This window comes from Protopterus annectens, chromosome 7.part0 (assembly GCF_019279795.1).
Source record: "Protopterus annectens isolate FY-2018-M chromosome 7.part0, PAN1.0, whole genome shotgun sequence".
Lineage (NCBI taxonomy): Eukaryota > Metazoa > Chordata > Ceratodontiformes > Protopteridae > Protopterus > Protopterus annectens.
In genome coordinates this window covers 1,094,682,803-1,094,698,954 of record NC_056739.1, presented here as the reverse complement: position 1 = coordinate 1,094,698,954, position 16,152 = coordinate 1,094,682,803, and the positions used below count along the sequence as shown (strand labels likewise).

The following is a 16,152-nucleotide window of genomic DNA, read 5'->3' as shown; positions in this document are numbered from 1 at the left end:
ATAGTATTTAAAATGGGTTCGTTGACAACAGTTATACAATTCTATAACATGAAGTAAGAATATATTTAGAAGGCTGAAAACTCTCCTGTTGAGAAATTCTAGAAGTTTTTAGTTAATATTAAGGATGTGAAGTTAATGAGACAATGAGAAAGAAAGAGGATAAACAGACATAGCAAATGAAAGAAAGTGGGTAATGCTTTAGTTGGTGTGTAGAGAAAGAGCTATAACTTGGAGATGGGTGTTACAAAATATTGGGATGCATATATTGGTTATATAAGTGGAGGCAGACAGAGAGTATAGGTTGGGAAGGAGATCTGAGTCAGAGCATTGGAAAGGATTTGGGGAAGACCACCCTTGTGAGCAGAATGAGCAGAGTCAGGATTGATTTGAATGCTGCTTGGGCACATTTTTGAAAATGTTTACACTTTCTACTTGTTTAATATGAGAAGGAATGTTGTTCCATAGTCTGACACATAGTGGGAGTATAGGGAAATTTTAGTAGTGCTGTATCATTTACTGATAATTAGTAGAAGTTTATTACTATTGGGAGGGTCTCCTCTACACTAGAGTGTTTTTTAATGCCAGGCATTGCTGAGGCTATAAGCTGAGCAGTGATTAGCTGTGTGTAAGTGAGATGATTTGGGAGTTCAAGTCAGTTTAGTTCTGTTAATGCCAAGCAATAATATTGTTTTGTAAGACTAGCTGGCTGTGAATTTAACTACTTTATAGTACCATGGTGCCAGTTTATACTTATAAGTACTGCAGATGTTTGTTAGACTAGGGGAAATGTATAGCAGCATTGGAATAACGTAGGTCGATGCTAAGATAGTCCTTGCAATGTCTCCGAAATACTGCTTGACCCCTGTGGAGGGAGTCAAGTTTTTGATGAGTTTTATTAATGGCAGTCAAACTTAAAGTTATCATCAATTATAACTCCTAACAATTTGATTTGACTTACTGCTTTAATTACTGTGTTGTTGTATGAGATGATGTGAATTGCATGCTTCTGGTTAAGGAAGTGTTTTGGGATAAAGAGCATGCATATGGTTTCATTGGGGCTGAGAAGTAGTTAAGAGTTTTTAAGACAAGATTCAGTTGCAGTGAAGGAGTCTTGGGTGATCTTCAAACTTTAGCAGTGCAGATAAGGACTGAATCATCAGCAGACTGTATATTGTAATATTGCATATTATTTCAAGACCATTCAGCTCCAGAGAAGTAGGTTAAAAATTCTCTCCAAACAGCAGGCAGCGTTATTATCCACCATAACAGCTGAATGGTAAAACAATGTCTTGCTTACAACATCAAAGCAGGCACAAGAAGAGAGGTTCTGAATAGATACCAACTTCTAACAGCTAATAATTTGTAGGACTAATTTAAGATGTTCAGGATGCTGTAAACAGAATAATTAAGATCAATAATTAAACAAAGCCAAGCCTCTGCTCCAACACAACACAAGAGCCATCACTCATAACATATAAAAGTTGGACAGTACTAAAGCAAAACCCAGTAAAGGAAGAAACAGCTCTGCTATAACTCCTTGAAGCTAATGCGCTTCTATGTGTCAGGTCACAAAACAGTTATGTAAATTTCATAGCTAGAATGTAGAACAGGTTGGACTATGAAGTTCTGATAATTCCCACAAAATTACAAAAAAGTGCCATCAGATGTAGGCAACATACAGAGGTATGAATGATCATAAAATTTTATATTTAAGGCAGAGCTGTGAAACTCACATTCAGATTGCAGTAGCAAAAGACAGAATTAAATAATAAGGTAGGAATGGTCTGGCACATCACTACTGAAATATTGCACCCCCCCAAAAAAAAAACAAATCATGGTAAGAACTGGCAAACATGCAACTTACTACAGCTAAAGTAGAGGTAATTTTTTAAGAAAGATGTTTCCCTGTCTTTTCTATGATTTTACATATAATAGCAGCAATAAGCTGTTAGATCTGTTATATGCAGTAGGTAGAAGATCCTCATAGGAAATAAGGATGTTAAATCATGTGCAGATAAAGAACGCTGATATATAAGTAGGCTGTTAACTGCATCTACAATAGCTTCTCTATCTCCTGTCTATATTCCAGTAAGTAATACATCCCCCTTCTTTAGACAGTAACTCCCATTTCATAAACCTTTTTTATTCAGTCCTCTGCTATCCAACCCTCTCTCAAGCCCTCATCCCCATTCTCCTCTCTCTCCTGCACCTCCTTTCTTCAGTCTTGCTCTGATCCATCTTCTTTCTTTTTCATGTCCACTTCTGCCTAATTTCCCCCTTTTTGGGAATACTGCAAATATTGTAAAAACTCAAAATCCAAACAACTTTGGTCATACTTATTATGCTAACCTCAGTTTCCTATTCAGTTGCTCTACAAGCTTGATGTAAACTTAATGGGGTCTATATTATGACATTGCACGCTCAGAAGAGCGAACGACACATAATCGACCCCATGTAAGTGAAAGCTTACAACGTCGAAACCTCAAAACAGTGATTTTTTTCCCCAAGGTAAAAAAATCGCTGTTCCAAAAAAAACTGTAAAATGTTAAATAATGTGGGGGGCTGTGCCCCCCACACTCCCCCTACTTAAATATACCAATTCCGAGATTGCACTACAGTGCCAAAAATGGTGAAGTAGTGAAAGCGGCCAAGCAAATTCTTTCCCAGGGAAAGAATTTGCTGAAAAGCCCCTTCGCTATTTTGCCTTTTCACGCTTTTTAGTTTGACAAAGGCGCATTTGACAACCTGCGTCTGCGACAGCATAATAGGGAGCCGACTTAATGTGATTGTGCTTATTATATTGATATATCAGTGCTATTTTTAACAATGTATTATGATTTCTGCAAGGGTAAACCTGGAAGTTGTCTATCTGGATCAGCATTTTACTCCGTTTGACAAATGTTAAATAAAATATAGAAATAGTTAAAAATAAGGAGTTGGGTGGGCAATTTGTTTGAGTACATTTTTGAAATTAAGTGTAAAAGATGGTATGTGTTTAAGAAGTAGACAGGAATCAATAGTTGGATGGCTTGAGGCAGATATGCTTCTGAGGTCTTTGACACAGATTTTAGAGAGGTGAATAGGAAAATAAAATAAAGTATACCAGGGATGCATTATTTAGAGAAGTAGACATGTCTGACATGTTAGAATCCACTATGATACAATCTTGGGAGGAACTGTGAAAATATTCACTTAGCCCTTCTATGCAAAGTATTTTAAAAATCTAAAACTGAAATTTATGTTATAAAAGAAACAAAGGATGTTTTATTTCTTTTTAGAATTATACCGTTTAACAAACTTTTTATTTAAAAGAATAGTAACAAGTACAGACATATAGAATAACAATAACAATAGAAATATAAACATCTAAACTATATAACTATATACAATATTTAGATCTACATGTGTTCCATTGATAAAATTATAGATAAATAGTACTTATTATATAAAGAACACTAGATGTGTTTTAGAATTCTAACTGTGGCACTCTAGTTGGTATAAAAGGAACATTAGATGTGTTGTAGAATTCATATTGTGACGCTGTGTTTATGGGAACCTAACTTTTGGAATGCCCTAAATATCAATCAAATACTCTAAAGCAAATGGTCAAAACAAGGAATGAGTTTGTTACATATTACTTTTTGGGCTTTTATTTTATTAGATTGAGAAGTTTTTACTTTTATTGTATCTTATTGTTTTGGTACTCAAAGGTTCAATACTACCTCAATCAATTTTTTTACAATTAAATATGGTTTAATGTTTATGCATTTAATATTATATATTGATATTACAGAAAATGCTTATGAACATCATTCATGAATTTTTATTTGCTGCACGAGTTTAATGTGATAAGTGAATGCATTTATTTATTTATTTATATATTTTATACATATAACTGTTTTGTATATACATAAATATATATATTTTAAATGCATTTTTAGATTAAATAATTTAACTTATTAATTGTGCATAGAACTCACTAGCCTGTTGGTAGATTTGGTGCTATGGAGGACACTGGTGCTTTAAATTTGTAACCACAATAATCGCAAACTGCAAATGAATCAATTATATTGTTAATTCCAAGTGGTATATAATAACTCAGTTTTAGATTGTTTTTTATCTTGACAAAGCCTGGTAGGAACCAGGCGAAAGCGCTTCACGGATTTTTTACTATTTTATGGATTAAAAGTTGTTGAATATTTATAAGCTACTCTGTTCATTATTTCCTTTAGTTTGATACGCACTGGATTCTTCGAACCATGTTTCTTCACCTGTGGAGTTTTATTTGCTTCAAAACAAGGAATACTGATCTACAAAGGACTGAAAAAAAGCATTAAACAGATTTTTTTTTTGGCGGGAGATAAGTTCCCATGCAAACCCCACCCCCTGGTAATTATGCATACTAACTCCAAGATTGCATTACATTGGAGAAAGGTATATTCCCCAATCTCCCCCGTACCACAGTCTCATAAGGAAAAAGCCAGTAATTTTCAATCAGCTGTAAAGGCCTTTTCACTTGTCGCTGAAAAGTCACTTAGATGAAAGATTGCACATCTGTATTCATATAAGTAGCATCAGATGTGTTTTATAATTGTAATCACGACACTGTACTTGTTACATAAGGAATACTATATATGTTTTACAATTCTTTGTTCCCCAGAAGGCTAGAGGTTTGAATTACCAGGTACATTTAATTATTTTTAGTAACAGCTGTGTTTTATATTCAACAAGTATCTAGTTATACTAAATATATTATTATTAGGGTACTGCAGAGAATTTAATCCCTAGGCACTGAGGCGTCATTTGTTATATTAAGAAATGCCTCTCATAATATTCTTGTCCCACATCAAGGTTGTAAGGAATTAGTAAACAGTATGTACTGTAGACCAAATTCAAATAAGCACACTGAATGTGTTTGATCACCAAATCTACAGATGCACATATATCTTTTTATAAACAACATCAAGACGTTGTGCTGCTTTCCTGAGAATTCTTAGTGTTTAGTTTTCTTTATTTTAGTACATCTAGATCTCACTGCAATAAGGAAGCAAAACGAGGATTATGGTTTTGACAAAGCCAAGCTGTCAATGAGACCAGAGTGGTAAAACTGCCTTTACATATCTGAGTGGGGTACCTTTGGTGTTTCTGCAGTAGTGTGCCTGTTCTTTGCTTTGGGTTGGTGTTACATTGTCTTTTGTAGAACTTCATGCTGTGTAGAAGGATGAACTAGCAATTACATGTAAGGATGCTCCATGAAATAGCATGGTAGTAATCAAATCAAACTGCTTTCTTTACTTAGCAAGTTACAATATGCTGGCATCTCTCACTTCCCTGTATACCACTAAGGTTCTGCCAACCAAAGCTGTACTTTCTGAGAACTGTACCCCACCTGCTTTCATATATATGTATAAATTTATGTCTAAGGCAAGTTAGGAATGCAAAATTCCAGCACTTCTGCCTTTGTTCAGAGAGTAGCTTCAGTGCAGATAAAAGATGCATTTAAAAAAGGGAGATATCTCACATGTCTGATTTGACATTTTATTTTATTTTATTTTATTACATTTTTACTGGGAAAAGTCCAATGGGGCAAACAAGACCTTTTTCAAAAGAGGCCAGGGAGAAAATCTTCACAAGAAATTATAACAGTAGTACATATACAACTTACAGAATACTTGGGTAACATTAGCAGCATTACATACAAAGTTCCATGAGAACTATGTACAGCAGTACTTATCCAACATACAGACTGCTCGGGTAACATTAGCAGCATTGCATACAAAGTGAAGATGAATAAAGCAGATAATTATGAAATAAACAAGTATAGTTTGCAGCAAAATAACCACATTGGGTGCAGTTAAGTAGTAATACATTAGGCTAGATATAATTATACTGAGTTTTTCATAAGAAGAGTAGAAGACAGGAAAAAAAGAGATGGGAGAAAATCACTGACATGTATGTGTACATAGGAGAGATAGTTTGGGAATAATTTAGCCTGGAGAAGTGCAGGGGCATAGCTAGGAGGCAAGCAGGAACAGTTTTAATGAATTTTTGAATATATTTGTGTTCTTGACAAGTCTAATTGGAGTGGAAATTGAGTTTCAGGATTCTGCTATTACAGTTGAAGTAAAAGATCATTTCCTGTTTTGTTGTGAGCTTTGTGAATTGAGAGGAGATATTTGTCAGCAGATCACAGAGCTCAGTTTGTGGACTGTAGTAGTAGTATATTGCTTAGGACAGGGCAGTTTTCAGGGTGAAAGAATAATCTGTGTGCAAATTGAACTTGAGTAGATGAGGAGGGAAATACACTGGTGTGTGGAGTATGGCCTGTTGGAAGCAAATTATTATAGCATTGTTTTAGTATAGTTGTCAGGGTGGACTGGAGTTTGGTGAAAATAGGAGCATACAGAAGTGTAGGCAGCAGGTAGGTGGATGCTAATGCTGTCTATATGTCTGTCTGTTTTAGTCAGATGTTGTTTAGCTCTGGAGAGTAGGCCTAACTTCTGATGTGTCTTTTTGATTGCTTGTTTGATCATGGTGTACTATAACCCCTGGTAATTTAGTATTGGAGACTACCTCAATATTTGTGTTATTTGTAAAGGTGATTTGAAAGGTTGCTTTGCATTTGGTATGACACTTAGTTGTGAAAATGAGAAGTTTTGTTTTTTGGGGGTTTAGTACTAGGCCTAATTTTGCTAGCCAGTTTTCTGTGGCAAAAAATGAATATTGTGTGAGCTGTTGGAGAACAATGGGCTTTTGGGCAGAGCAGAGAAGGGTTGCATCATTGGCATATTGGACTAGTTTAGAGTGTTTTGAGGTAGTTTGTAAATTATTGATAAATATATTAAACAGTAGTGTCCTAATATGGAGTCTTAGGGACCACCAGGAGAGACTGGAAAAAGGTAAAGATGCTAGATTGCCACTTGACATCTTGGAATCTGTTGGCCTGGTAGCTGAGGAACCAGAAGAAACAGGAGTAGGATAAATCAAGGAAGGCTAGCTGATAGAATGGTTTATTATGAAAGACAGTGACAAAGGCTTTAAACAGATGCAAGAAAAGGGTAGATACAATATTATCAATATTGCAGTTATGATTAATACTGATAGAGAAGTCTACTAGTGTAGTACTGGTACTGTGCTTTCATCTAAAGCCATGCTGAGTGGAAGATAGGAGGTTATTGATAAGAATGTAGTTGAGACATTGAGAATAAATGCATTTTCCTAAGACTTTGGTAGGGAAAAGAGGGGAAAGTATGGCTGTGGATCTATAGTTGTAAAGTTAAATTGTGTTCCCTCCCTTTGTGCAGAGATAGGATGCATGATTGCCTTCATAGGGAGGGGACATAAGACTGTTGGATGGATTTGGTAATGACTGTTGAGATGGGTTTGATAACTGGATCTGCTGCGATTTTCAGATATTCATTAGATAGGTTATCTGCAGCTAGGGTGGTTGGTTTTAGTTGTAGGAGATGCTCTTTCATGACAGAAGTTGGGAAAGAGTTGATGAAGAAAGTGTTATGGATACCATAGACTTGGATGTTAAGCTGGGGTGAATGGTTAGTGTCTATGTTAAGCACTGATTTTATGGTGTCACTGAAGTGGGAATTAAATATTGAAGTGGTATTGATTGGTTACATGTATGAGTATGGATCGGTGCACTCTTTTCTATGTTAGGATAAAAGTTTTTTGATGGAGTTCCAGACAGTAATAGGATATTTCTGTACTTTAATGGGATTGTCAATTAATAAAGCTCATCTGTTACATAATTCATGAAAGATGTTGCATTAGTTGCAGGCAGAAGGTCACTTTCATATAATCTGATTTACTAGTTTAAGGTCATCACTCCCAAAGCTGGTTCACTATTGTCCTTAATATCTATTCTCTGAAGACCTCATATGCCCACATATTTATCGCTGTTGATGTATTAATGGCATATAAAATAGTTGTCCACTACTGGACATGAAATAAATTTTTTGTTGGAAAACTACCAGATCTAATATTGCCTTATGCTTATTAAATTATTGGACTTACTGAAAACAGTCAACTTTACAGAGTGGGAAACATTTTTGTTCCTAGCTGAGAGAGCACATGTAAAAGTTTATTTCCTGTACAGCAGGACTAGTACAATTGCTCATGAGTATAAAGCATCAGTTGGCATAAATGAACTATTCAAGTTTTACATTTGCTGATTTACTTTCTATCAGATGGCATTAATGAAACGTTAACTGCTCTTTGCGAAATAAGCTCAGAACCCTGATGTATGCCATGAGTCTGTTGATAAGGGTAACTAAATCGGCTAGGTGACTATCAGTATTCCTACAGCCAAGCAGATGAATGGAACCCTTTGGAAACTCTATGATCGCTCTTGTAGAAAAACTTTGTCATGCTATGGGAAATGGCAACGTGTTCATTTGTAGCTTATTCAGGTAGCCTACAGCTTACTGTAAAAGTAGCAGAAATGTTACTTTCTTGTAAGGTAAAATAATTTTAAACCTTCATTGAAATTCATATTACGAAATGTGTCTGCGTAGTATTTGTGTAATTAGTATATCTGTTTGGTACTTATTTTATAATGAAACATACTAAGAGTACCCTTAGCTCTGCTGGTGCTGCAAGTGGTAACCAAGAAGGACAGATAATGTGTCATGTCTGAAAATGCCTAAAGAGAAACTTCATGCTGAAGAACTGCTGGTTGAAGACATACCTTTTTCTTAGAAATATTAAATTATTTAATAATTATTTATATGCAGACATCATAAAGATGTATTATATTTTCCAGTCTCAGAGGCAAAGACAGCAGCTTGCTAATGTAAAACTTCACTTCAAGTAACAGTATAATGAACTACAGAAACACTATTCCTGAATTTTCTGCTCACTTTCAGCACTGAAGTCTGGAACAGTGAAGTTATCTCATAACATGTTTGTTATAGTCAGAATATTACTGGTTATATCATTGTCGAGAAGATAAGAAAGCTGTGGGTTCTATCCCCACACTAGAAAACTGTGTTAATATTTTTATCACTAACACTGCAGCATGTGAAATGTGCTACACTCCTGAAATGCAGTCATTCAGATGATGCATTAAAATGAGGTATCATTTAATTAAAGTGGTTGTATTTCAAGTTGATATTATTTATGTCTTGTCAGTTATCACTATGGTACTTTCTCCAAGTTCCTTGCCAAATTTCCCAGTCAGTATAAATTCTTCCTTGATTTTCCCAATAGAAATAACCACTAATTTAGTGTGATGTACTTAGTCAATAAAAGCAAAAACATAGATTAGGACACACTCTATAATCACAGTCCGGTTCTCTAGAGTGAGGATACAGGGGAGTTTCTCATTTTGCTGTTTCACTTTACTTTGCTCATTTTAAGTATACTTAAGAAAGCCATTGGTACTCTTCAAGATATACAGTACAATTTATCAAATGCAGGGCCTGGTGTCGTTCTTAATCATAACCCTTATTCCTCCAGGTTCCAAGTCTTTTACCAGTTAGAGGCCTCCAGATCCACATAGAAATACACATAGTGCTGCAAAAGTCCTTTACTAATCTTGCTGATAACTTTTTTATAGTAAAATGTAATGTAGTCGATTGCTATGTATGAACTATATACTTGCACTAGTAATGAGAAAATATATTCCCTGATAATGTTGCATACTTAAGCTTTTGAACAAAAAGCTGATAAAAGTGGAAGTATTTCAAAAATGTATGGTACATGTATATAGAAGCTGAAAAATGAAAAAGGGACCTGCAAATAAACTGTAGTTTAAATAACACACTCAAAACAGAACATACAAAGCTGCCTTGCACTAGAAGTGAACAACATCAATAGCTGTTAAGGATGTGAGCTCAACAAAATGATGCACTGTGCAGTACCTACCTTTATGGAGCAGCACAATTCATATCACACACAGGCAGGAATCAAAAAACTAGGTAAAGACAGAAAAAGCTACACTGCTGCCTTCTATAAACCTGATATAATATTACATTTTGAATGCACTGAATTATTGCTGTCCTCATTTGTACATGCCAGGTCTCTCATCATGTCTTAATTTACTGACCACAAATCTTTAACCACTTACACTGTAGTCCAGTTCGAGTGCTGGCTGTTGTCAACATTCAGCAATGATAAATGCTGATATATTACTGTCAGCCACTTGGGTCTGCCTTAAAGAAAAGCAGAGTGCCTTTGTTCAGTAAAAAAAATGATTGTCAGAATTCCAATGAATGCATGATTGACAATAAATAAATGTTGTGTGTCACATGAAATCATGGTGGTACGAGGTAACACATGCAAATGCAAGTAAATATTAAATAGGAGAGAACAGAATGAGCTGCCAAAGAAAGTGTAGGCCATAGCTCTAGGACAAAACATATGCAAATCTAAGCCATCACAAAATATTCTGCAATAATGACAAAGAAATAGACATTGTCCTGGAATACCATAACAAATTTCAGCTCACTGCAGCACTGAGCTCAGCCTCATCCCATCCTCAGTGGTCGTGGCACCAACTGTGTTAGTGGCACAGTGAAGAAAAGTAATATAATGGCACTCAGTGCATATAAAATTCAAGGTCTTTATGGTACAGCAGTGGTGTGATGTTGCAGATACATATATTACATATATATATATATATATATATATATATATATATATATATATATATATATATATATATATATATATATATATATATATATATATATAAAACCTTACATTGCTATACATATGGAAACAAGGTGCTACTTCTGTATGCAGAATCGAGCTCTAGTAATTCTGAATACTGACCAGCTTACACCATCAATATAATCTTACAAATTACCTTATATAATATCCAGAAAATATGCATCTTCTACAAATAAAGACCATTAAAAAATATACGTTGGGATTCAGAGACTGTCAATCCATGCAGAGCTCACCATACCAAGAAGACTGAATTATGTACTTCTGATTTAATGGCATTCAGAAATATGCATAATTTATATTTCTTTAGATCCCAAACATGACATTCAGGCTTCATGCACACTGTCCTGTTGTGAATCTGAGTCATAAACACACAGAGTGTTCCACTGCAGAAAACACAGAAATGTGTGCATGGATACCTATAAGCACAGCGCAAAGCAGTACAGACCTGTGCTAATATTTATGCACACTTTTCAGAACATTTTTTCTTACTGATAAACATGGAACAGTCGGAAATTACCAGTCTGAGAGATATACAGCTCTATCATCCAGTGGCCTGTGTTCATCTAGTGGCCAAGTCACTAGAAAAGCCAAGAAAGGGGGTTGAGGGTGGGAGGTGGGAAGGAGCAGATTTTTGCCAGCTCACCCACTCCAAGAAGATTTCTGCCACTGTCAGACATTTTCCTGATGATGGGAATAGTACCAATAGCATTTTTGTATTTTTAAAGGGGAGGCAGAACTAAGTGAAATCCCAGGGTGTATATCATGTTGTCAAACTCTTAAAAGTTCGAATGTCATATGGTCGACACCATATGATCGAACTTTTAAATGTTCGAACATTTCAACGGAGATCTCTGTACAGTGCGGAATGGGAAGACTTCCCTTTTCTGCACTGTAGTGCGATCTCGGAGTTTCATAGATTCATAGATTCATAGATTAGTACTAGAGGGGTGTAGCAGGTGCAGGGGGGCTTTCCCCCCTGCTTAAACCATTCAGGTAGGTTTTTTCTTTGGTTAATTTTTTTTTATTACATTTTCAAACTTTTAAAAGTTCAATCATATGGTGTCGACCATATGGCGTTTGAACTTTTAAAAGTTAGATAATGTAATATAGATGCAAATCCCACAATGTGATGCATGTGCTGTCAGAAGTTCCAGCTAGTTAGGGCCTACAAAAAATCTCTGACAGTGCATGTGATGCTCCTGGCTACTCCATTCCAGTCAACCTCCCCTTCCCAACCTTCTACTGGTGAGGTCTCAGCCCTTGGGGATAGTACAGGGGACAGGGAACATTAAGGTAAAAGGAGCTATAGAAACAGTCCTAGACAGCAGCTGGTGGTTAGCAGAGGGGCCATAAAAACAAAATAAAGAAATTACAAGTATAAATCGCACAGGTGTTGCAGCACACACCATCACTGTATCCAGGCACTCATAACCATTTCTGAATTACTCTGGCAGCACATTAACCATATTTTGAACATGATTTACAAAGGGCAGACTTCTAGCCTGATCTGTTTGTTTCACCTTAAGGCACTGCAGTGCAAGTACGTGTTCAGCAGTCTTTTCCAAATCACCCTACCCTTGCAGGTGTTGCCATATGAATTGTCTTACATAGTCTGCAGAGTATCTCTGAATATTATTATCAACATTATTCAAAAAGATTCATCAAACTGCAGCTTAGCGTGTAGTGCATTAGCCACCCTCCAAAAAAACACTTATGCCACTCAAGTCAAAAAGTATTTTTTTCAGCATTATAGTACATGTAATGTAAAGCACCAATCACAGTCAACAATCATTTTGAATTTTAAAAAGTCCCAGTAAATGTTTTAGTTATTTACATATGCAGATAAGACATAAATAAGTTTAGTTGATGCTTCTGGTTAGCATAGACATTTAAGAACTGTTTCCTACTAGCCTTCACAATTATTTAAAGGATGCCTAGCAGATTTAACAGAACCACAGAGGACAGCAAAGTCACAACAGAATTAAAAGTCTAAGGTGCCACCCACAATCATAACAGTGACATAGTTTGACTTCACTAACAAAAGAGCAACCCCATAGTAAGACTAAAAATGTTGAGGCAGTTATGACTAGATTAATTAATAGATGTAGCAGGATTATCAAAGTCAAAATGTCCATAACAGCATTAATACAGTGAATCTTGTAGCAGGATGAACTGAAACAAACAGAAGCCTCAACCACAGAACACAGCAAAATTAACTGAGAGAATGGCTCACCTCCCACATCATAATTATGACAGTCAGGTGTACGATTCAGATTTAATGGAGATAGTGCCCTCCCCCAGAAAGGTTAACAGAAAATCATGAAGTTTGGATGTTGACAGTCACTCACATAATTAACTTATGTCCTGAGTATTGAAAATCTGCAGCCAGAGGCGTGGTTGGATTTACTGGCCCTGTGAATTCTTCAACTATAATAGTCATTGCTACCTTTCTGACTTTCTACATAGAAGAGCTGCAGAAGATGTTGTTAAACTGGCAGTTTTTTTAAAAATGTATAAAAGTAAAATAACCTACTGTGATTGGAGCTCCCCAGGTGCCCTACTAAATTCAATGTTTGATGTTGTTGAAAATATGGATATGCAGTTAATATGAAAGGTGAGTAGTTATTAAAAGTATTCCACAATGTCAATAAACAGCTTAATGGCTGCTCGGGGTCAGAGCTCATAAACTTGGAAAAGCATGTGTGTGTGTATGTGTGTGTGTGTGTGTGTGTGTGTGTGTGTGTGTGTGTGTGTGTGTGTGTGTGTGTGTGCCTGTCTGTCTGTCTGACACTGTATGTGTGTGCATGTCTGTCAGAGGAGGGGAGAAGTAATAACATTTTGTAATCTACAACTCTGTCAGACCAGAAGTTTAGTGGTTGAAAGCATTTAGAGAGTGGCCAGCCAGACCACTGACATGCTTCTGCTTTCATTGTCAGTATTTGTGGGTGTCAGGGAGAACAGATTATGGTGGTTCAGTCACATGTGCAGGACAGCAGAAAATGATTTCATTCAGAAAATTTGGAAGAGACAAGAAGAAAGCAAGAGGAGGTGAGGATGTCCAACCAAGAGATGGACGGATTGCATTAGAGAAGACCCGCAATAGCCAAGCATGACTGTTGTGAAAGATAAGAGAGGTACTATGCATTAAGAGGGTAGAGAGGGAGGGTGGCCTGATGGTTAAGGTGTTTGCCTTGCAAGCACAAGGTGCAGGGTTTGAGTCTCACAAGAGATAATTGGCTAGGCTTAAAATGGCTCGCAAGGGCAGTTAGCTTAGTACTAATCTATGAACCTATGAACCTATAGAGGCAGTTGATGTGACACCCTGACCCCATGTAGAAATGGGTAAAAAGGTGCTGATGAAAATGATAATAAGGATTTGTGTGTAACAGACATCAATATTTGCTCGCCCATCAGCCTGAAGATTATTTGGCCATTCATACTGCCCCGTTTATATCCACGGTTTTTTACCAGGTATGAAGCTTTAATCCTCTCATTAGTACTTTAACAATGTCAAAATTTGACATTAAACTCCTTAGAATTTCTTATACAAACCTCTTCTGTTAAGACTTTAATTAACCTATTTATGATTACTTCGGCATATGGTACACCAAATTATGATCCAGTTCTCTATAAAATCATTGAGACAGGACATAACATTAATGCTGCATATGGTATCTTACATTCCTGAACACAATATTTCACCCAGTAATGATTAGAGTAGGTGAGTGGAATTCCAAGTGGCCTAAAATGATTGCATTACCAATGAGGTAAACACAGTTGTCAGCTGTGAAACTGTAATTTAGCCACCAGAAGGCAAAAGAGCACAGTTCTTACAGTAATCACATCTATGTTGCTTTATATGATAAAGCAGAGAAAAGCTAAATCAGAAAACCAAAAGAGTTGTATTGTTTTGGGGGTTTATAAGGCTAACATCATTTTTAACTGAACTTGTCTGTGTTTCATATCACCTTTCTTAATCTCATTTCATTATCTTTCAAATTTTCGCACCAGGAGTAGCCAGAATTCGGGCAAGTTTGCTTCCTCATTCGATATCTGCAAAAGTAATACGAAAATAATAAAAATCTTCCATTACAGCAACAATTTTAATCTTATAAATAAACATTGCTGAGAAATAGTTCAAAAATGAAGAGGAGGCCATCAAATGTTTTATTAGGATGAGGTATTTCAAGGACTTCTGGTTTTATAAAAATTATGCATGCAAAACCAGTATTTAGATTAAGAATGAGAAGCTGTGAAAAAGGTAGCTTGGAGATATGCGACGCAACTAAAGCATTATCAATTGTTAGCAAGGCAGCAGTATTAATATGTTTATCTGATAAAGGTATAACATTATTTTAATGAATATGCAGACAACGTGAAAAATACCAAACTTTTCACATTTTCATAATATACTACTGACAGCACTTTTGTGAGTTCAGAAACGATGCACCTGAACATAATTACTTTCATAGCAACAGATGGTTAACCTATAAAACATAATATGGATGAAGATGGCAAACAAAAATCAATATTGCCCAACTACTGTTCCCTTTTCTGTGAAAGTAGCATTCTCTAGTTGCCCTGAATGTTTCCTTTTAACAAGTATTCGTTTTATTCCTAGTATTCCTGTGCCTGAAGGTTAGAGGTTAGATTGTTTCCTTTTAACAAGTATTCGTTTTATTCCTAGTATTCCTGTGCCTGAAGGTTAGAGGTTAGATTGTTTCTAACAAGTATTTGTTTTATTCCTAGTATTCCTGTGCCTGAAGGTTAGAGGTTAGATTGTTTCCTTTTAACAAGTATTCGTTTTATTCCTAGTATTCCTGTGCCTGAAGGTTAGAGGTTAGATTGTTTCCTTTTAACAAGTATTCATTTTATTCCTAGTATTCCTGTGCCTGAAGGTTAGAGGTTAGATTGTTTCCTTTTAACAAGTATTCGTTTTATTCCTAGTATTCCTGTGCCTGAAGGTTAGAGGTTAGATTGTTTCCTTTTAACAAGTATTCGTTTTATTCCTAGTATTCCTGTGCCTGAAGGTTAGAGGTTAGATTGTTTCCTTTTAACAAGTATTCATTTTATTCCTAGTATTCCTGTGCCTGAAGGTTAGAGGTTAGATTGTTTCCTTTTAACAAGTATTCGTTTTATTCCTAGTATTCCTGTGCCTGAAGGTTAGAGGTTAGATTGTTTCCTTTTAACAAGTATTTGTTTTATTCCTAGTATTCCTGTGCCTGAAGGTTAGAGGTTAGATTGTTTCCTTTTAACAAGTATTAGTTTTATTCCTAGTATTCCTGTGCCTGAAGGTTAGAGGTTAGATTGTTTCCTTTTAACAAGTATTTGTTTTATTCCTAGTATTCCTGTGCCTGAAGGTTAGAGGTTAGATTGTTTCCTTTTAACAAGTATTAATTTTATTCCTAGTATTCCTGTGCCTGAAGGTTAGAGGCTAGAGCTCATAATTTCCTCTTCCAGCCTGTC

General features: G+C 35.9%; 1 protein-coding gene across 1 annotated transcript in view; it reads right to left on the bottom strand.

Moving 5' to 3' along the window:
• The window catches only part of NOX5 (NADPH oxidase 5), a 482,672-nt gene that overhangs the window by 46,261 nt on the left and 420,259 nt on the right, over positions 1 to 16,152 (bottom strand). Inside the window, exon 14 of the mRNA XM_044076374.1 lies at positions 14,655 to 14,739. Within this exon, the coding sequence (XP_043932309.1) occupies positions 14,655 to 14,739 (85 nt within the window). The remainder of the gene's footprint in view (positions 1 to 14,654; positions 14,740 to 16,152) is intronic.